This window comes from Elgaria multicarinata, chromosome 3, assembly GCF_023053635.1.
Source record: "Elgaria multicarinata webbii isolate HBS135686 ecotype San Diego chromosome 3, rElgMul1.1.pri, whole genome shotgun sequence".
Taxonomy (NCBI): Eukaryota; Metazoa; Chordata; class Lepidosauria; order Squamata; family Anguidae; genus Elgaria; species Elgaria multicarinata.
In genome coordinates this window covers 64,182,192-64,204,368 of record NC_086173.1, presented here as the reverse complement: position 1 = coordinate 64,204,368, position 22,177 = coordinate 64,182,192, and the positions used below count along the sequence as shown (strand labels likewise).

The 22,177-nt window shown below is 43.1% G+C and overlaps 1 protein-coding gene across 1 annotated transcript in view; it reads right to left on the bottom strand.

The window, feature by feature from the left end:
* Positions 1–1,165: 1,165 nt before the first annotated feature.
* CACNA1A (calcium voltage-gated channel subunit alpha1 A) overlaps positions 1,166–22,177 on the bottom strand; it is a 123,855-nt gene continuing 102,843 nt past the window's right edge. Inside the window, exons 35-37 of the mRNA XM_063120511.1 lie at positions 19,738–19,930; positions 17,810–18,057; positions 1,166–1,894 (exon numbers count right to left, since the gene is read on the bottom strand). Of these exons, the coding sequence (XP_062976581.1) occupies positions 1,226–1,894; positions 17,810–18,057; positions 19,738–19,930 (1,110 nt within the window). The 3' untranslated portion in view covers positions 1,166–1,225. The remainder of the gene's footprint in view (positions 1,895–17,809; positions 18,058–19,737; positions 19,931–22,177) is intronic.

Genomic DNA, 22,177 nt, shown 5'->3' with positions numbered 1-22,177 from the left:
TATCATCATATGAAGAGAAAGGGGTGAGGGGGAGAAAGAGAGAGTAAAGTATGAGGAAATTAACAAAGCACGTTTCAATCAAAAATTCTTTTTTTTAATATTTTTGTGGGTTTTTTTAAGGATTTTTAATTTTTTTTCATCATTTGTCTTTTTACTTTGTTTCATGCAATATTTCACAGTCCCAATCCCACAGGTTTTTTTTCAACTTTTTTTTCAAACAAGTAGGAAAAAAGAAATAAAGAAGCTGAGGAATTATTAATTTTTGATGTCATTTCTTTTTCTTTTTCAAGCAGGACCAAAATGTCGGAAGAAAATGCTTAATTTTTATCAATTATTTTTGTCCTTTTTTGTTTTTTTCTGTTTAGTTTTATTATTTCTTTTTTTTTTATCTCTGCAGGCAGTAATATTAGGGTTTGGTATAACCAGCAAGCACTCCTCTGTGTGTGTGTGTGTGTGTGTGTGTGTGTGCGCGCGCATGTGTTGGGTGGGTGTGTTTGCGTGCGTGTGTCCCTCGTAAAATGTCAGGCCACAAACTTTTTTTTAAAACTTGTTTTTTTTTTTAAGTTAACCAGGTAAATTGAGATGATAAAACTCATCAATAGAAGCCCAGAAAAATATTTTTTGTCTTTTTGCTTCATTTTACTTTTTTTTTAACGTTTTTTTTTTAACTTTTCCAGAATGTCTTTGCTGAGGTTGACAGACTCCTTTCTGTTTCTCCCACCCCTGTCCCTAAGTAAAGTGACTTCTGGTCTCGTTTCTCAGAGGCATAGTTATCAGCAGCATGGGGCTCTTGGACTGCACAATTTCCCCACACCTGAGTGCATTTTCTTTTGTAAATTCTGAGTAACGTCCCTCCCTCCCACCCTCGAATCACCACACACAACTTGATCTGTAAAAGATAAACATGCTCTGATCTCCCAGACCCTCACTTCCCTGGCCTCCCCCCAACCCCCAACCCCTTGCCCCCCACCCTCCCACAAAATCCCCCAACAAAAGATAAAAAGTTTCTTTCCCTTTCCCACAATTGCAGGGTTCTCCTACAGGACGCCTTCCCTAATCAGTTGGCAGTTCATGGTTATTCTCCCCACCCCACCCCTCTCTCTTTCTCTCTCTCCCTCCTCTCCCAGCTCCCCCTCCCCCCACAACTGGGAATTTCATCCCTCTTGGGTGTGTGTCTAGTGTGTTTGGCGCGCGTGCGCATGTGTCATGTGAAACCACTTCTAGGTTAGCAGCAGTCGTCCTCATCAGTTTCGCTATAAGGTTCGTGCAGTCCTTTGCGTGATCCTGTCCCACGCGACTTGGCGGGTCCATGCGAGTGATAGTATCCATTGGGTAGCCGCCGCCCATGCCTGGACGGAGAGAGGGAGGACGAGCTGCTGCCCACCCGGGAAGTTCTGGGCGAACGTCCTGAGCTGCTCCCGTGCTGCATTGTCTCATAGGAAAAGGCTTCCTCACCAGCTGGGCCGGCGTAGTCCGGACTCCGGTAGTAGCCACTGCCATGACGAGGTCCCGGGTGTGGCTCAGAGACGTGCGGGGCCGACCACCGGCTGCTGGCGTGGCGGTAGGCCCGAGGCGAATCGTTTCGCGGCGGGACCGTGTGCCGCTCCATAGCTGGGGACCTGCTGCGACGCTCAGAGAGGTGGTGCTCTGCGGGCAGCGAGGGGTAGCGCCTTGGTGCTGGGCTGGAGAGTCGGCTGGAGTGCACGGACTGCTGCTGCTGCTGCTGCTGCTGCTGCTGCTGGGGCCCTGTGTTGACGGCCTTACGGACCACAGGGGAGTAGGAGATATGTGGCCGGGGTGTAGAAGGGGTCTGTGGGAGCTGGCGGCGTCCTCGCCTCGGGGTGCTGGTGCCAGACGTTGAGAGGACTGGACTCCCACTTACGGAACTACTGCCCTACACGAAAATTGAAACAAAGGAAATCAAAAAGAAAAAATATACAAGGAAAATCAACCAAGAAGAGACAGGAGGGAAAGTGGGCAGGATTTGGGGTGGGGTGGGGCGGGGCGGGGCGAGGGGGACACAGAGACGAGGACAAGAAAATAAGGGAAGCAAAGGAACGAAAATAATTGAATGGTGAAAATAATTAAAGCAACAGCCACATTAGGGTGGACGGGAATCAGAGGGAGAGGAGGGCAAGGGAGACAACGAAGAAGGGCAATAATAATAATAATAATAATAATAATCATTCATAATTTTAAAAAAAAATCGAACACAAAAACAAAAGCAAAAAAGAGAAATGAGAAATGGAGTTTTTGTAAGTTCCAGGGTTTAAAAAGTAGCAAAAAGCTTTTAAAAATTACTTGCACGCTTCCAAAAAACAAAACAAAAAACAAAATAAAAAAAGGAAAGCAAAACAAGAGGAGAGGAAATCAATTTATTAAAAAGAAAAGAAATAAATGGTTTGAAGGAGAGAGGTGGGGCGGGGGGGATTTGCAAAGCATGGGGTCATACTGCATGTTATCAAAAAAGTGATTTTGGGGAAAACGTAGAAAAGAAAAATATTTGGAGCAGAAAAAGGAAGTTGTAGGTTGGGACAGATAAGGACAGGATTTAGGAAGTGGCAGGGGGTGAGATTAGGAGTGAGGATCTAGCAAGGGAAGATGAGGGAGCGCACTGGGTCTGGAGAAGTTTGGAACAGAGCTGAACTCTTGAGGGAGGCTGCAGAGTGCTGCTGTTCTGTACCTAAGACATGTTTGGCTGTCCATGTTTTCTCTGTTGGGTTAGCTTACATGCTAATATGAAAAAATTGCTGCTCTCTTTGCATACACTCTGGCCCCAGCCACTTTGCGCCCAGGCCCCTCCCACCATTGATATGTGATACCCCCTCCCACAACAGATTTCCCTGGAGGGAATGTGGTCTTTGGAGGAAAACAGGTCCCTCATCTCTGCCATATAAACATGGTTTTGCTAAGTAAATGGTAAATAGTGGTACTTGAGCTTGCCACTCGTATTTATTACGGAGAGCAAAAACTTCTGGATAGTGCCACCATGGCTGACATTGTTGAGCACTTGCTGAGCCGATACATGTTAAGGGACCTGCCCCGCCCCCCGAGGCAGTACCACAAAAAGACTTGCACTTTCTATAGGTCTGTCAGTTTGGTTGCAATGCATTCTGCTTCTGACCTGGCCAGGCCCAATGGAAAGTGAAGCTGCATCCTGATCATGACATAAGAGGCTCTGAGTGCATGATCTCATTTCAAGCAGGTCTAGACAGGTTAATGGAAGCAGTGTGCACTTTTTCCAACCTAGTAGGGCCATGAGCCAACAAAGAGTGTATCCCAGAGGCAATCTCCAAGTTAGCTACGTTCCTTATTGAATGTACTGTTGTCCCCTGAATACAATTCATGTTTTCTCCTCATCCAACTTGGCTGAGGGCTCACAAAACACCAGACCAAAACACAATTCAGCCCATAATAGTATATTTAAAGGAAAGTTGGGGACTTTGTGGGAAGCAGCAAAATACCCCCCCCCCGCTAGATCCTTAGGAACCCCTTTATCAATTTACAGGCACTAAGTGGTTGACTCTAGGAATGAGCGAATCAGTCAAACTCAATTTTGCTCCGGTTTTAATTTCCCCCCACTTTCTCTGTTCATTCCACATGAACAGTTATGCATTTTCATGCACTTAAAAATATGCATTTTTGTAAGCAATTTTCCCACTAAATAAAGCCTTTTTGAAAATATACACATTTTTGTGTGCACTTTTTTCAAATGTATACATTTTGGCAAGCAATTTCCCCATTAAATAAAGCATTTTTGTGCACATATATCAAAATATTTCATACACACCTGTATGTTTTGTCTGCATGTTTAAAATGTATACATTTTGTGCACTTTGAAATTTGCGAACTGCATGGCAAATTTCAGAAAAGTGCGAATTTTAATGTATTACTGTTGTTTAGGTTGGGAAGTGTGAATTTGGTGAGTTCGCATTAAAATGCAAACAGAATGAATTTCTCACCTATCATTGTTGACTCCAGTTCACAAGCTGAAGGGCTCATGTACAGGTGTCACTTTCATGATTTGTGATCTATACCTGTTGATTGTCTTATTCCTCCTTTCCTTTTCCTTACTCTTCAACTTCTTGCCCTGCTTCATACAGGAGACTAAAAAGTTCATTTTAGCTTATTTCCTGCTATTTGTTCCATATGTGAATGTTGTTAATATGAAAGAATTCAGAAGTGAAAATCAAATATACATTCTAAACACTGTATGTTTTACAGTCACATACAGATCAATTTAACAGTTAAATGATATAAAACGTTTCTGTAAAAAATCCCTGTGCAGAAGGATTGAGTTTAAAATTCCTGTCTCTTTAAGAATCCAGTGTACATGGCTCTGTCATTTCAGAATAACTAGCAGGTCACTTCCCACTCATACACAAGCTATTTATTTCCCTTTCTTGAGAGATACGTCCCAATTCACATCTCTCCTCCATACCTTCCTGGTTTGTTAAAGTGTTAATTAACTATCTTCCTAGGTGCTACCTGCCTTTCATAATTCCTGATTAGTCTCTCTCCCCCCCACCTCTCAGTCTCCCCACCAACCCAGGAATAAAATGAAACTGTTTTCCCTAAGACATTTGGCACTCATGATGGGGGACCAATATGGCTGATTTGTGCTATTCCTGTGTTGAGTCTGGAGCCTAACTTTAGTACTGTTTAGTGCAAGCTATGGAGACACTTGTTTATTTCATTTTTATGCTACCTTCCTAATCCCCCCTTCGTCCTCAGCCCTAACCTTAATAAATGTTATATGTTTTAAAGCTGGTCCAAATGGAGGGAATGGGAAAGCAGGCTGAAACTCAGTGGTGTCATTTCAGAAGCACTCCAGGTAAAAATAAAGGCAGCTCCCATAAAAGAAGATGGCAGCCCCCGCTGCTCAGCAAGCCATTCTGCAAGTAAACTCCTCCAAGGCTTAAGCATTTCTCCTTGTGATAGAGAATGGGCCTGTGAAATTGAGGCAGCATTTTTACTACAGTTTTAGGCAGAATGTCTATTCTGGCCTCAAGCCACTTCCACCTTTTTATATATGTTAATCATCAACCAACTTTATTGACAATACGATCAGCTAACAATTAGGAAATGCAGATAATCAATTACTTAGCTATAGAAGGACAAATGGAAGGTTGAACCAGTTGTCTGAGGTAAAAGAGATGGGATGGTTGAGGCAAAAAAGATGGTGCAAGGCCAATAGCAGAAAACAAGAGGAGGAGAAGGCTTGACACCTTCTGAGGAAAAGTGGCCTAAATGTGAATGGAAATTCTTCCTAAGAGCCACTAATCAATGCACAATAGCAGACGGTAGGACCCTGATAAGTTGGTAAAAGAGCGACAGAGAGAAAAATTAAAGCTGTTCTAAATGCAGAGACTAGTGGGCAAAATAAGACGTAACGCAATCCCCAACTGGGGAAGAACAATGTCACCTCCAGAATTATGTCACTGTCACAGTCACCAAATACTAAGGCAAAAGGTACAGAGGAGGTGGAGAAAACAGTCTAAGAATCTGTCATGAATACCTCCATGTAGGAATGTAGATGAGAGGATAAATCCTGATGTGGAGTAAAACTAGTTAAAATAAGGAGCAAAGAGCCAACTGTTAATTTTTCACCAGAAAACACATATTCATGCAGTTGTGTAATGCCACAAGGTTCCATGCTATTTTAGAGATATTGTTAAATGACTAGGGAAGTACTTTTTAAAAGTTGGATTAGCAGTTTGTTACAGGCAGGAAACTATTTAATATCCAAATTGTGCAAGGTAGTAAGCAGCAGAAAATACACTGTTGATACTTGAGACAATCTGAAATGTCTGTTTCTGCATATTGGCCAAAGGCAGCTGGACTACCAGGCTGAGGAACTGTGAGGTGAAGACTACCTAGGTGCAAAGAACAGCCAGGTCACAGCCCAAGGAGCCCTTCCCAGGAGCAGTGGGAGGAATACACAGAATGTTATCAAACATCTCGTGATATGGGGCCACTCCACTCACATTCTTATGCTCCTGAAGTTGAAAAATCCATGGTCAGTTTTGAGAGCCATCCCTCTATGTTCTTCTCCTAGAAATTGGGAAGTAGAGATTCCCAACTAGCATACAGTTGTTCCATTATGCTAATGGAACACCGCATTTAGTATTAGGGTTTCAGAGGAAGCAAATGTGTCAAATAGAAGATAGATCTTTTGGCAGAAAAAAGATGTAAGCTTCTGTGGTTAGGCTAGGACAACATACATGCCTCTATGGTTTGATTCACACGTACATGCGAATCTCTTACACTGCAAACTTATGCATGTCTACTCATAAGTAACCCCTGCTGAGTTCAATGAGACTTACTCCCAGTTAAACATCATAAGTTTGCAGCCATAATGATTTAACACTTGATGATGGTCAAATCTGTCCAGTAAAAAGTAAAGGACACATATAGGAAGTGGAAGGAAGGTCAGGCTACAAAAGTACAGACACATAGCACAGAAGTACAGGAATAGCATCAGGAAGGCGAAAGCTGAGAATGAGCTGAGACTAGCGAGGGATGCTAAAAGCAATAAAAAGTCTTTCTTCAGATACGTGAATAGTAAAAGACAGGAAAGAAATGGTGGTTCAACTGCTTAATGAGGATGGCAAATTGATAACAGATGACAAAGAAAAGTCTGGAGTGCTCAATTCCTACTTTAGCTCTGTCTTCTCCAAAAAGCAGGTCTATGACACACACCCTCGAAAAAGTGAAGTACAAGCTGAAGGGGAAGGACTGCAGTTTGAGATGGATAAACAAATGGTCAAGGAACACCTAATTTCTTTGAATGAGTTCAAATCTCCAGGGCCTGATGAACTGCATCTTAGAGTAATAAAGGAGCTCACAGAAGAATTCTCAGAACCACTATCTATTATCTTTGCGAAATCATGGAAGATGGGTGAAGTGCTGGATGACTGGAGGGTAACGAGGATAATCAGGGGTCTAGAAACAAAGCCCTATGAGGAGAGAGTGAAAGAACTGGGCATGTTTAGCCTGGAGAAGAGGGGAGAGATGAAAGCGCTCTTCCAATACTTGAAAGGTTGTCACACAGAGGAGGGCCAGGATCTCTTCTTGATCATCCCAGAGTGCAGGACATGGACTAATAGGCTCAAGTTACAAGAACTCAGATTCCAGCTGGACATCAGGAAAAAACTTCCTGACTGTTAGAGCAGTATGACAATGGAATCAATTCCCTATGGAGGTCATGGGCTCTCCCACACTAGAGGCATTCAAGAGGCAGCTTGCCAACCATCTGTCAGGTATGCTTTTAGGTGAATTCCTGCATGGAGCAGGGGGTTGGACTTGATGGCCTTATAGGCCCCTTCCAATTCTACTATTTTGAATCTATGATTCTACTGTGTTTGAGTTAAAATCAGGTGATTTCAGGTTGAAATCAGTTGATAATCACAATGGTAATTATTCTGACAGCTGATTTACACATGCAAGTCTCAGTGAGTGGTGAACGTGCATGTGTGAACCAGCCTATGACCATACAGAATCCAGTAAATTCAGAGAGAGAAAATATATAATTTGAAAATAATAAGAGGGCTGATGTGGAATGCAGAAGAAACATGGAAGTGTGTGCTACTTTGATTTGCATTTATTGAGAGTCATCTATATTTCGACTTGCTTCCAATGAAGTCAGCCTCACCATTGCCCCTTTCTTGGTGCCCTTGGTTCTATAGGTGGAAGGCTGACAATCAGAATTGGGGAGTGGCTTTCTAAGTGAAGCATCTGGCAGAAGTGGAATGTGAAACAATAACTCTAAAATCAAATGTGCATTCCCCCTCCCCCGGTTCTAGTGGTAGAATAGTTGCTGTCCTTTGCTAGAATGGTCACTGGCATTTGAAGCAGGAATTTTCTATCTGCCATTGGGTTAGGTGATCATGGGCGATCTGCTTCCACTCTTCAGTCTCTGTTACTTTCCCACTTAGTAAAATTATCAAAGAAGCTGAACTCATTGTGATGGATCTCCTCAGATAAACACATCTGCAAAGCAAACCTTGTATGTTATTAAAATCAAAAGAAATGCTATAATGAGACTGAATGGTGCAGCTCCATCACATTGTTATGAGAAGGGCCTGCAACAAAGACTCTAGTATTGGTTGAATAGTCTCTAGTATTGATGCTTGCAACAGAGTCCCTAGTATTGGGTGAAGTGAGGAAATAAGGTTCTCTCCACTCATGCAGAAGTAGTTCTTTCCTCTGTCTTAGTGAATAGAGTTGGCACTTCTCTGGGCTTAGCATGGATTGGAATGATGGCACCCACCAAGAAGATGAAGAAGCCCTTAGAGCAGTCTTCCTCAGCCTGGCACCCTCCAGAAGCATTGGACTACAACTCCCATCATCTCCAGCTAGTAGGTCTATGCTGGCCGGGAATGTTAAAAGCTGTAGGTCTACACATCTGGGAGGCACCTGGTTCGGTACAGCTGCCCTAGAGTTCCTAAATTCTAGCTTCAGCTGCTGATAAAAATGTGACTTACAAATGAAAATGACCTAGCCAACAAATCTCATGCTCTAAGGGAATATATTGAATGGCTAGAAGGTGATAATTGGATTGAAATCTAACCTGCACATTAGAGAATCCTTTCATCTCTCTCTCTCTCTCTCTCTCTCTCACACACACACACATCAGACAGCTGTAGTGTTGCTTCTATAGAATGATTGCTTTCTTCTATGGAACCATGGCTTTTTATTAATGTGACAAACCAAATATTAACCACATTTGTATTTTTTATTTGTGTAATATTATGCTAATAGATGATATTCATTAATAACTTTCTCTAGTACCTATTCATTGTTTCTCTTGAGCAAAGTAGGCAAAAGGTTGTTTAGGCTTAGCTGGGCATATTCCAGTTATTCTGACCACAAAGATGCCAAATGAGAACAGGGGATTTTCTAGTTCTTAACAGTGCTAGTAAAAGAGAAATGATTATGAGTCTGTAACCAGCCTATTGGGGCAAAGAGAGCTTCAGAGGAAGAGGTTAAGAGTGAGAATCCAGTTGGTTGTGTAAAGCCAGATTGAGTTCAGCTTAGTACTTCTGGGGTGCTGGAAAGTGGCCCTGAACACTCTGTCCAAAGAGATAGTGTAGTAATAGGTCTGAGTTTCTGTGGCTCTGGTCAAGTCACCACCACTCTGCATCAGCAAAAGAAGGGAAAACGGCTCTACTAACTGTACATAGAGCAGGTCTGAGTGAACTCTGCTCTGATCGTCGGCTCTTTAGCAGCCTCTCTTCAAAAGGTGGAGTTTTAGACGCAGGACAAAGTTACAGGACTACATCACCAAATCCAAGAAGGAATAGAGGGAACATGTTTCAGAGAGATCTGGTGACCCCACCCATGTGTAGGCATTGCAATTTACCAACAAGCTCGGGGAAGATGACATAGAGACAGGAATCTGAGACAAATGAAGGAGGCTCAAGTAACTTTATAAATTAGCCTGCCCCCAGGTGAATAATAGAAGAATCCATGTGTCACAGAGGTGGTAAGTGAACATTGCAAAGAATCCAGAGCTGGAAACCAAGAGACCCAAGAGGGTGATGGAATGAATATGAACACGAAAAGGAACGCCGACATCTAAAAGAGCTGAGATGAACAAGTCCATTGCGGTTTAGATTGCAGGGCTGTGGGTACATGCTAAAAAGGGGGAAAGAATGAAGTACTTACCTCAGAGGGAACACAAATGGCCTGAAGGTCTGTCCAGATATGATGACAATGATGGTTCATGCCACAGGAGAAAAGGCCTTACTGTGCAAGTCCGAGAACTCCCAGATTATGAGAGTCAAATGTTTAGACTAGTTTAAATAGACGGAAATACTGCTTGCTGGTTATTTTTTTTAATGGGTCACTATAAGATATGGAAACATCGTTTAAGAGAGAATGCATTTATAGCCATTGAAGCAAATACGCATTGCTGGGTATGTGAAAGTGGATCCCTTGCTGCAATTTAAGAGGCAACTGACTCAGCTGATTATCAGTGAGTTGTATAGTCTGGAATATGGAGGGGAAAAGACAGAGAGAGAGGAAGAAAGGGAAGCAGCATCAGGAAGGAACAATCTACCATACTGCATAGGAATCATAACGAGGAAAAGCAGATGCTTAATATTCCAGGCTTACGTAGCAAGTCTTTAAATGCTAATTTATAGGCCCATGTGCGTGTGAAGCAAATACAAACAGAGACATTTCAATAGAATTTCTCTTTGTCTACAATGTGGGCCCTGCTTCACACATGCCCATAGCACGTCTATGTACACCATACATATTTACATATTGTTTTGTGTACCATGCTTTGAATGTTTTGTTCAATGCATTTATTTATAAAAGTTCTATACAACTTTTCTATTAAAGAAATACCCCCAGAAAGTGGTATCACATTCATGTCTAAATTTCGCAGTGTGAGTTGTACTTGTAATGTTTTGGATGCTGTAAGAATTATGGCCAAACTACACATTCCACTAATTATGTCAGTGTAGCTGATGCTGGTATTTTTATTTATTTATTGTTACTTTCGTGTAAGTGTGTGTGGTCTCTATCCAGATCAGGACCATGGTGCTTTGGGAGAGGAAGGTTTAACCTTCCCTCACTTTCATTTTTCCTTGAAATCACACACACAGACACACAAATTGGGTGAGACTAAACTTAAACCCTCCTCTCCTGAAGCACCATGGTCCCAATCCAGATCAGAACCATACACGCTCACACAGAAGTAAAGTAAAAACAAACAAAAAGGGGGTCTGATATATTGAAGTGCTTAGTAGAACATGTAGTTTGGCCATCAAAATCTGAGGGGCATCTGTGTTTATGTATGTACCATATGTGTTTGTATATAATTATGTATCTCTGTGTGTCCCTACTGGCAGGTATGTATATGTATATATGTTTTGAATGTTTAATAACATAGTGGTGAATGCCACCATATACAGAGACCATATTTGTACAGCATAGACCCCAGCTCTCTAGAATAAATTAAAAACAAGTATTCTGTAAGTATTTCTCAACTTCTTTCTGCAATAGGAGGGGGAATCCCTCAGTGCTGTATGGGAAAATGTCATAACATAGAGGCTATCTGTCCTGAAAGTTCAGAAATCAAGCAGGTCCCAATGCTCAGGTGTCTGCATTCCCCATATAGTTTGGTGTCCCATTTCAGTTCATTGCTCCACTTTGCCTGAACATTGATCTTCAATGCTTCAGGCATCCTTCTCCTATATTTTGCAGAATAACAAGAATTTGCAATCACAATTCATTACAGAAAATCAAGTAAATGTATTTGAAAATGTCTAATTTACATATGACTGCAGTTTTTCAACTTTTCTCACATGGAATTATTGGTGGCAAACTAGGCTAAGCACAGAAGATACGTGGTTGCATCTCCTGATGTATCTGGTGGGTGGGTTGGGGATTAAAAAACAGCTACGGGGATGGAGAAGAACGGTGGGTTGGAGCCATTACACCTACAAAGGAGAGTTTAGCCCTTTCTTCTCATATTGCTTTCCAAATCTCAGTCTCTCCTGAATCTAAATGCTCCCTGAAAGTGCTATTTGCCCACCAGGAGAAAAGATACAGGATATATTCCATATATCCTGTGTCCTACGTGTGTTCATCACATGCATGCATGCAGCGTCTGGCATGTATTTCTGGTTTACCTCTTTTGTTTGGATGCGAGTTGCACAGCTTGCATGTGTGCCTGTCTCTTTAGGTGCAGCTTCATTCCAAACTTTCCAGATTCACAAACCCCAGAGAGTTCAGTGCCACCAGCGTAACGACAAAGGGGTCACACCACAGACACTGGAGAAAGAGGCCAGCGAGCTGGGCAGGGCCATCCGCTGGACTGGTTTGATTTTTGTTCTCTGCTCACCAACCATCTTACCTGCGCCCGCCCCTCGCCGTGACAGCAGAGCCAAGCACAACGGATACAGAAATAAACATGTAAATAAAGGCAGATTGGCCAGGAGACCCCGAGTAAAGCATCCAAATTGTCCAAAGGAAACAAATAGGAATGGAAAAGTGACTTTGTGTGGGATAGAGGGGGGACTACACTGAAAATAATGGAATAAAGGACCTTAAACAGAGCATTTGTTATCAAGTAATTCCAGTTTCATTCCTAAGAATCACCCAGCAAAACTGTGGCAGATCTCACATACATCATAGCTCTACACTACACTTGTCTTGGGAGCTCTAGCCTTAAAATATTAATTTACAACCAGGGCACTAGAACTCTATTAAAGTGGCAGGCATTATTCCTACTTTGTCTCTGCAACTGCAGTGTAAACAAGGAACGCATCTGGTAGAGCTACTGAAATGCAAGTTTAAAAGATTTGGTTTTCCTTGTCCCTTGCAGGATGGAAGGCTTAGAGGAGCCAGCTGAATGTCTCTAGGTGTACAATTGTGACATTGCTCCAATTCCAATGCAATGGGGCTAGCCATGCAAGCACTGCACCGATTGCAATGGAGTGACACCCAACATAGCCCTATGAAAATCAGGCCTGGGTTTCCATGTCAGGTTTCTGTGACTGCTCTTTTAAGTGTGAACCCAGCCAATATGCTTTCATACTAGTCCATTGTCTTATTTTGCTGAGAGAGACTTTGTTCCTCTGGTAGGAGCAGGAGCAGGAGCAGGCAAATTAGGCTTCCTGTGAGCCAACTGCCGGGGGACTCTAAGAACAAGGGTGGACAGACAGGGGGCGGAGACAGGTGAGGGCATCTCTAGATGAAACAACTGCTGAGGTGCAAGTAATGGAGGGAATCAAAATGTAAGAGAGTTTCCTCTGCAACATTTACTGGAAATCAAGCCCTTTAATATTGCTCCAGTGGCAAACGTTATCCATACCCATCTTTTTGGATCTCAGCAATGGAAACTGGTGTTTATATAGGCATGTCTATACCACAGGCTTAAACTGATTTAGGCACAATCCTCTGCATGTTTGGACAGAAAAAAGTGGTATAACTCCCAGCATCCCTCCAGCCAAAATGGCTGGCTGGAGGGATGTTGGGCGTTGTAGGACTTTCTTCTGTCTAAACATGCAGAGGATTACACACTTTATTGTGGTTTCCTGTCCCCAGAGAGCTCCCCACGTATGGGGAACAGGGATCTCTTAACAGCACCTTCATCAAACTGCAATGTGCAATGTAGATATACCCTAGGACGGTCCTATGGAGGATCGCTTATGGAATGTGCTTTTATGCCTCTGTCCTCCCTTTGTAGGGTTTCTCTATACCAGGCTTTTATCCCATATCTTTACCAGGGCTTCTGCTTCCGGATTATTTGCGGGATTAAGTTTGGCTCCTTTACATGTGCTTTCATGTGCTTTTTCCGGGGATTTTCTTTCACTGCAAGTTTGATATGCTTCATTATATAGCCATTAGATGGTGCTGTGCTATAGAAGAATTCCAGAAATTCACCAGCTGTTGATTCAAAACGCAATTAAAATTTATTGCCACATTCTCCCCATTAAGAAGAAAAAAACCTGGATAAGGGTTATAAAGCACAGGAGAGACTGTGGAGGTTGATGACATCATGTAAAGGACCCACAAACTTTTGTGAGTGACCAATCACTAACGCATGAAAAAAGCCTTGTGCAGAGAAGCCCTTAGCTCAGCTGACCCTCTTACAGGATAGATGTAGTTCCATCACTCACTGGGCCTTTCTGTTCAGTCACTCTCAAATGCATTATAGCAATTGCAAGATACTTCCACAGGTGACATTCAGTGGCAATGGCATGATAACCCATCCTCAGAGAATTTTTTTTGAGTCAGGAGAACCTCTTATGTCCTTTAGTGCTTAAAAAAAAATCACACGAGGTGGAAGGGTTAGGGGAGCAGACAAACTCTAAAGAATGTTAAAACAAATCTTTAAAAGGTGCAGAAGTGGCATGGCATGGACCTGCTTGAACAATCTTCCTGTGAGTTGTTGCAGCAAAGGAGCACACTGTCTGAGCAACATGAAAACAGAACAATTCTTTTTTTTTTTAAGAACATGGTTTCAATGGTTTAAAAAATGGCACAGTATATTTGAGGAAGCCATAGAGTGTATTCCTGCTTTATGTAACTTATCTCCAATGGGGAATGCTGGTAAGTATTAGAGTGTAATTCAGTGGTGGGTGAGGATGACGAGTTGTGGTGTTGTTCGCTAATTATGTCACAAGCTATATCCACCAGGTCAGGGATGCTGAACAGTAATTGGTCCAGGGCTCAAATTGCTCCTCTCAGACCAACCTGGCAGACTGGATGATGGCAGGATGTCTGAAGCCCCTCCCCTCCCCTGACATCATCTGCCCTGCCCCCTCTATTTTGCCTTCCTCCGTGCTGAGAAATGTCAGAGAAAGGGACTTGGCTGGCACCTTGAAGAGTGGCTCCTCCATCTACCAGCCGAGTCAGGCACCTCCTTCATGCATCGCTTTGTCCCTTTCTAATGTTGCATAGCTAATTTAGGGCATCTTCACACTATGACTAGGTTATGTCCCAGGAAACACTGGTGCAGTTTGCACCAAATCCTAGGTGTAGTTAATGATTAGTGGTTATGGTTGTGGTTGTCAGGGGAAGAAACCTGAGTTTCTCATGAAAGGTATTTCTACACGTGTTTATTTTCCAGTACTTCAGGCTTCCTGTTCCCAGCTTTAAAAATTATTTGGCTGAACCTTAATAATTTCAGATGTGCAGTGATCCACACTGCCATTGGCTATATAAAAGAGGTGCTTTGCCCCATGGCCAATTAGGAGAGGCAAGTCATGCATTTGCAGGATGAACAGCTCCGCAAGGCTCCCCTCAAACACCTGAACTATACCCTTCCATCAGTTACTGACTAGCTGAGGTAGTGCCAATCCACAATACCCAAATGGCACAGCAAGGATGTGGGTTTAACCTAGCTGGTCCACGCTGTGTGCACTGAAAGCTGGTTTACTACACAAACACTACTTCCACCTAATCCACATTTACCAGTGCTTACTCTTGGCAAATTTATGATGGCTAAGTGAATGTAGACTAAACAAGAAAAGTCAAGGAGGGTATGAAGGCTTCCCTTAATGAGTCTATCTTCCCCAAATGAGGTGGAGGGGAAGACTGTCCAGATATCCATGTAAAACTGTCCAGTTATCCATGTAAATTAACAATAAAGCAATTTCAAGAACAAATGGAGAATGGAACAGATAGTACTACTAACACTAATAATGTTCTTAAATACATAAGAAGTAGGAAATGAGCCAGAGAGGTAAACATATAAAATTCTTGATTTTAAAAACAAATTATCCTTAAAATCACCCTCTTTACGGTACAAATAAAGGTGAATGGTAAAACAATAACAAAAGAATATGGCCTAACAAAGGATTTTTTTTTTTGCCAAGTCTAAATTAAAGGCTTGAATAATTGAAATGACAGGAAAGCGGCGGAGTCTAAATTATATGACGCAGCCGTAGATTTGCAGCCACTGCAGGGCTTTGCAAAAGATGGGGACTTACCCCGACTTTTTCTGTAGGAGTGAGGTTAGTATGGCTCTAACGCCATCTGACCTCGCTCCAGAACCAGTCTGGGGGATGACCCTGGTGGAAGGTAACTGGTGATTGGTCACCTTCACGAGGAAGGGGGCGGAGCGGCTCCAGTACCGGATGACCGCGGAAAACCCCACACTCTCTCCTTGGCATCAGGTAATCTTGATGCCACCACGGTAAATAAAACCTCGGGGTTTGGGGGGAGACAGTGCCAACTTGTCACTGTGAAGATAGGTCTCTTGATTCGGTGAAGAAGACATTTTTCTGTTTTTGTTCAAAGAGAAAAACGTCATCGTAAATGTACTGGAGGACTGGAAGGCAAAAAATGTAGCATCAAATAAATAATTAAATAAATAATCAGGGCAGAATCCAGGGAATCATACTGATGTCAGTCTATCCTATCACATTAAAAAGCATTATTAAGGCCATAATTGTTAAGCGTATCACATAAATGGCCTTGTCAAGGAAGAAGCAGTGTGAAGAGAAGTCTGGCCTCACCAAACATGTAGATAGGGGTGATCTGAGAGACTTTAGACTTGGACTTACAAAAAAGATTATGATGAAAGTCCCCCATGAAGACTGCAATAAAAATACACCACTCATAGGATAAGTTGACAAATCCTTTTATGGATCACAACTGAGTAAAAAAAGAAGCCAGTAGTACAAGGAATAAATGGACAGTTTTCACCTTGAAGGGAAGTAACCCACGGATAAGTACAAGGGACAAGTGTTACTAACGTACCTACACATGGTCTGGGATGAACAGTGAGGTGGTCAAATTTGTGGACAACACCAAAGTACCATTGTCGTACTGTTAGAGCAGTACAACAATGGAACCAGTTACCTAGGGAGGTCATGGGCTCTCCCACACTAGAGGCATTCAAGAGGCAGCTGGACAACCATCTGTCAGGAATGCTTTAAGGTGGATTCCTGCATTGAGCAGGGGGTTGGACTCGATGGCCTTGTAGGCCCCTTCCAACTCTGCTATTCTATGATTCTATGATTTAGGATGGCAAAACCCAGATGGTGAAGAGTTCAAGCAGACCTTTCCTGGGTGGGTGAATGGGCAACAGCTTGTTTGTCATATTCATTGTAATTGAGTACAAAGTTATTAACGGCAGATATATGCTGATGAAGTTTATATTGGTCGTGTGACTACTATAGAAAGAAACCTTGAAAGCACACCGAAAGCATCAGTTTGCAGTGGCAGTGAGAAGGGCAAGCCCAATGTTAGGAATAATTAGAAAAGGAATAGAAATAAAACAAGTATTGAAATGTATTATAGCATAAGTTTCTGATGCATCCGTGGTCCTGTTTCTAATACTGTGAACAGTTATGTTGTCCTTATGTAAAAAAAAAAAAAAGGTTATAGAGCTGGGGAAAGTGCATAAAATGATAATTAACACAACCAATGTGTTGAAGCACGTTTCCTATGGGTAAAAAAGGTGAAATGTTTGGGGCTTTTTAGTCTAGGAGAAAAAATGACTACAGTGAGGGTGATAGCAGCTTCTAAAATGATGGGTGTGGAGAAAGACAAAGGTTAGACAAATTCACGGTGGATCCATCTGTCAATAGCCATTAGTCATGATAGCTAAATGCAACCTCCATGCAGGGCTGGTCCAAGGCATTTTGATGTCTGAGGCAAAGGAGAAGATGATGCTCCTCCACCCCCATTACATGTAGAGAAGCTGACAGAATTAGCAGTGGAAACGTATTTCAACACTGATGATAACGACTGCATCTTCCCCTGCTTCTCAAGGCAGCAGGCTGGCTTAGGGAGTGCAAGGCCAGCTGTTTGGCATACACTGATCTGTCCTTCAACACGTCACCCTCCATTCCCTGCTCCTAAGCATCTGACGCTTCACTCTGCTTAATGGTAGGGCTGGCTCGGCTCCCATGTTCAGAGGAAACGTAACTGCGATTACCAGATGCTGGTGACAAATGACAGAGGATGGTAACCATTTTCATACTGTCCTTGTGAGCTTCCAGAAGTAACTGCTGGCTACTATTTGAAGACAAAATGCTGAGCTAGATGGACCTTACGAATTGCTTCGCAAGCATGTTCATCCCACCTTCTCAGTGCACCATATTAGTAATGTGAATTGCCCCTTACTTGACTATCCGAACATGTGCAGGTAACATATTGACAGAACCTGCAAATCCCATTCGGGCCAAAGAGAGTTATAAACTCCCATCATAGAAATCCAGAAACTGTTGACTGAGTGGGTAACTGGAGCTTGATTCCCTAGGAACAGAGACTTTCTCAGTACCTGAGGCACCTGTATCTGTCCCTAGGGGTGGAGCATGGAATGGAAAGCCACACCCACCTGCCTGTGAGGCATGTGGTCTCGGCCCTCACTGGGTGAGCGGGACCAACGTCGATCTCTGGAGCGAGGCCGGCTATATTCGTGCCTCTCTTGTGAGTACCGCTCCTTGTCAGAAGACGTGTGGTGGTGGTGATGATGGTGGTGGTGATGATGGTGTTTCCGGTCCTTTGGCCTGCCTCGCTCTTGGTCTCTTTCTTTGGGAGGTAGGTCACCCGACTGCGTGGTCATACTGAGGTCCGTCCCCAGTCCTGAGAAGAAAGAAAGCAGTGCAAGCTTGAATGTTTTTGTTACAAATGTTTTGAATATACCAAGTCACAGCCTGTTAGTGCAACCATCCTTCACCAGCATGTAAGCAACCAGGGGGAATAGCGCTCATGCAGGCAACACTGTACTTGGCTTGGCTTGTCAAAAAATATGGGCCCAGGATGCAGAAACTGAAGTATATTCCTTTTCTATCCTGCCTTCTCAAAGGCTCAAGTGGCCACTCAGGGCTAGACTATAGTCTGACGTAGGATACATCTACGGTTACTTCCAGTGTTAATAGTGTACAACTGGAGTGGGGAGAAGGTGGAAATTTAGATCTGGAGTATGGCACTGGGGGAGATTTCTTTTTTTAAACCGCATGCAGTTTTCCTGATTAAAATTGTCCCCTTGAAGCTACTATTTGCCTAAAACAAAAGGTACCTGCATGATACGTGCATTTTGACCTGTGAGGCAAATAGCAGTTTCTAAGGACTGACTTTAATCAGGAAAACAGTGCAAGAGAAAGGGGTTCCCCCAGTACCCCACCATGCTAAATTGCAATACGAATCAGCCACCTTGGACCTGTGGCTGCGATCTATATTTTAATAAGATGAGGAAAAGCCTATGAATGGATCACCCGCATCATGTCTCTCAGACATTTGGCTCTCAGAAGTTCCTTCATAGGTGGATTTGGGTTAGTTTCCAGTAGACCCTCAGCTTATGAGACACTACTTCTTGGATCCTCACACACCATCTGAGCTACAGTTTTGGGGAAAAGGACTGGCCTGCAAGGACAGGGAGAATAATGTTCCTTGAGACATGCCTTAGGTCACTGCACAAATCTTGGGTGGGGTCAATTACCTTTAGAAGATGGAGCCAAATTACTGCAGTTTTGCAATGTAGCTACACAGCATGCTTTATAACTACACATCGTTCATTTGGCAGGTGTTTTGCCACTGTCTGGTTTTCCGCCAGCATTCCCTAGTAGGGAATAATAGATTCCCTCTATCTTTTGAATCATCCAGTCTGCTTGACCTGGATCTTCCAGGCTGGCTGGGGCATGCTGGGAGTTGTACGACTTTTTTCAGTCTGAACATGCATAGGATTGCGCCCTTAGTGAGAAAGAACCTCCACAAGTTCTTTTGCTTGGTTCAAAAAGAACCAAAGGTTCTATAGCAAAAGTCCAGTAGCATCTTAACAACTGACAAATGTATTATATGGTACAGACTTTTGCGGAGTAGAGTTCACTTCATCAGATGTATCAGAAGCTTATGCCATAACGTATTTGTTAGTCTTTAAGGTGCTACAAGACTTTTGCTGTGTGAGAAAGGGAAAACTTTCATATGCAATTGTATTGTGTACATTGCCTCCCAATTATTGCTAAAGATACCTTTCCTTGCATATGACCACTGACTGGTAATTAATTCTAAGGAGTTGTGCCAACATCAAAGGTACAACTACTCTACGGTAAGTACAGGACTGCATCCTTAACCTCTAGGGCATGGCCTGGAAACTTGTGGCCCTCCAGATGTTGTTGGACTCCAACTTCCATCAGTCCCAGCCAGCATGGTCAATGGTTAAGATGATGGGGGTTTAGTCTAACAACTGGAGGGCCACAGGTTCCACACCCTGCCTCTAGGGATTTACTCCAAAGTAAACCCTGCGGAACTGTCCTGCAGTCTGACCTGTGTCCACATCTGTGTATCGACTGAGTGAGCGCTCCGACGTCCGGTGGCTCCGCTCCCGCCGCCGGTGATGCCGCTGGTTCTCCTCTGGGATTACCCTTTCTAGCGAGTAATCTTCCAAGCGCATGCCTTTGGAGCGTGAGTGGCCCAACATTGAGGCAGAACGTTTCATGGGGCTTGCATCTGTGATAGTCTGGAACGGGACAGAAAACCAGTACAGTAACGTAAGTAGAACCTTATAAGACAACAAAACCCCATGGATTTGGCAGGGAGTGGTATATGATATATGGTTATAGTGACAGCTATCTAGGCACCTATTAAGCCAACTCTACTACAGGCATAGAACTATGGGTACTTCCATCCATCCTCCCATCAAAGTTGATATCCAGCCCATACCCAATGAATGCATGGATGAAGCTGGTGCAGAAGACAGTGGCCATGTTGCTTTCCTCCCCCAAATGAGACAGAAAATGAAGTTAAGATAGTCTGTTTTATATAGGGTGACCATATGCAAAGGAGAATAGGGCTCCTGTATCTTTAACAGTTGTATTGAAAAGGGAATTTCAGCAGCACCTGGTAAAATTCCCTCTTCATCACAACAGTTAAAGCTGCAGGAGCTATACTAGAGTGACCAGATCCAAAAGAGGGCAGGGCTCCTGTAGCTTTAACTGTTGGGATGAAGAGGGAATTTTACCAGGGGTTGCATGCACACATATGACACCTGCTGAAATTCCCTTTTCAATACAACTGTTAAAGATACAGGAGCCCTGTCCTCCTTTCCATACGGTCACCCTAGTTTTATAGGAGTACCTTCAACTCAGCAGAACTTTTCTTAGAACATTTCACATGAACAGTCCTTTTGCCAATGGGTGCTATTAATTTGGAGCTGAATATCACTTGACTCACTCTGAGACATTTGCCACAAATATACCCCAAACATGAAGTCCGCTAATGGAGCAATGTGTGCTATGCTGGGAGCCACAGGTTGCTTTCTCTGAAAGAGCGGAGGCCAAAGGGCGGAACTACAGGGAGAGCAGCCATACCAGTATGGAAGCTTTGTTACAACAACACACCAAAGCAGTTGGGACAGTACTTGCTGATCCCTTTAAAGACCATCTATCCTCATGACTGTGTATGGCATGCCTTTGCTGTGCTCCCCCTCTGCTTTTGCTTTGCCTTCTCCCACTCTAACTCAGCAAGCCATCCATGGAGTCTCTTTGTATCATGCGTCTCTTCCACGAGTACAGGAGGAAAGCACCTTAAGGTTTAAGAATACTCAGGGAGGGAAATGAAGCTCCATTTCCCAAGTTAGAGGTCAGAGTGACTTTGCTGTGTCAAAAGAAGAGCCTGTTCTGAAGTGCTGAAATATCATGTCAAACCTATGAAGCAAGTGATGCACACCAACCAGCCACTACCACTGCCGGCTGGCATGTTGAATGTAATTCATTGCTCTCTTTTGTGACAGAACTCGAAGTAAAATCTGAGATTACAATACAGAGCAAGAATTTATGATGTATTTATTTATTTCATTTATATCCCACTTTTTTCCCTCCAAGGAACCCAAGGCGGCAAACATAATCCTCTTCCTCCGCTCCATTTTATCCTTACAACAACTCTGTGAGGTAGGTTGGGCTGAGAGAGTCTGTGACTGGCCCAAAGTCACCCAGTGAGCTTCCATGGCCGAGTGGGGACTAGAACCCGGATCTCCCAACTCCCAGTCCAACCCCTTAGCCACTACACCACAATGGCTCTACTCTGTGTTTCATAGAATACTAAAACTGCAGACTTCTTCAGCTCTGCTCTAACCACTGCCTTGCACTCTCCTTGAATCGGACTTAGGAAATTTCAGCCCTGGAGCTGATTTGAGATCTCTGATATTTCTTCCTTCGCAGGATTTGGTGGCTGTATGTGTTATCTACAAATCTAGGCAGCCACCTCTAGGAGCAGGTCATTTCAAATCACAAAATCAGCCAAGGATTGGTTCAGACCAATGACTCCAGAGGGCGATCTTGTGACCTATAAGAGCAATAAACACAAGGCAATAATTTAGTATAAATGTGGCCATGGAAAAATCTGAACATTGGCAAATGTCCGGCTATGCAGACATCCAACCACAAGTGGACTTGTGTTTACTGCTTTTCATGTCACAAAATCAATCTCAAAAACAACCAGGCTGGGCTGACACCATGATAAATTTATTTTCACATACTCCAAAACAGAAGCTGTCTTCTGTGGTTCAGATTTGCTCAGCTGTAAATAGCTCAGTTTAAAGCAACAAGGAAAAACGTATTAAAAAAAATAAGCCTTAACAAATATATATATATATATATATATATATATATATATATATATATATAAATTGTACTCCTCATAGGGTTTTATTCAATGCTGTCCTCCCATTCAGGACAGGCCCTTTGATCCAGTAGAGGCTTCCAAGAAC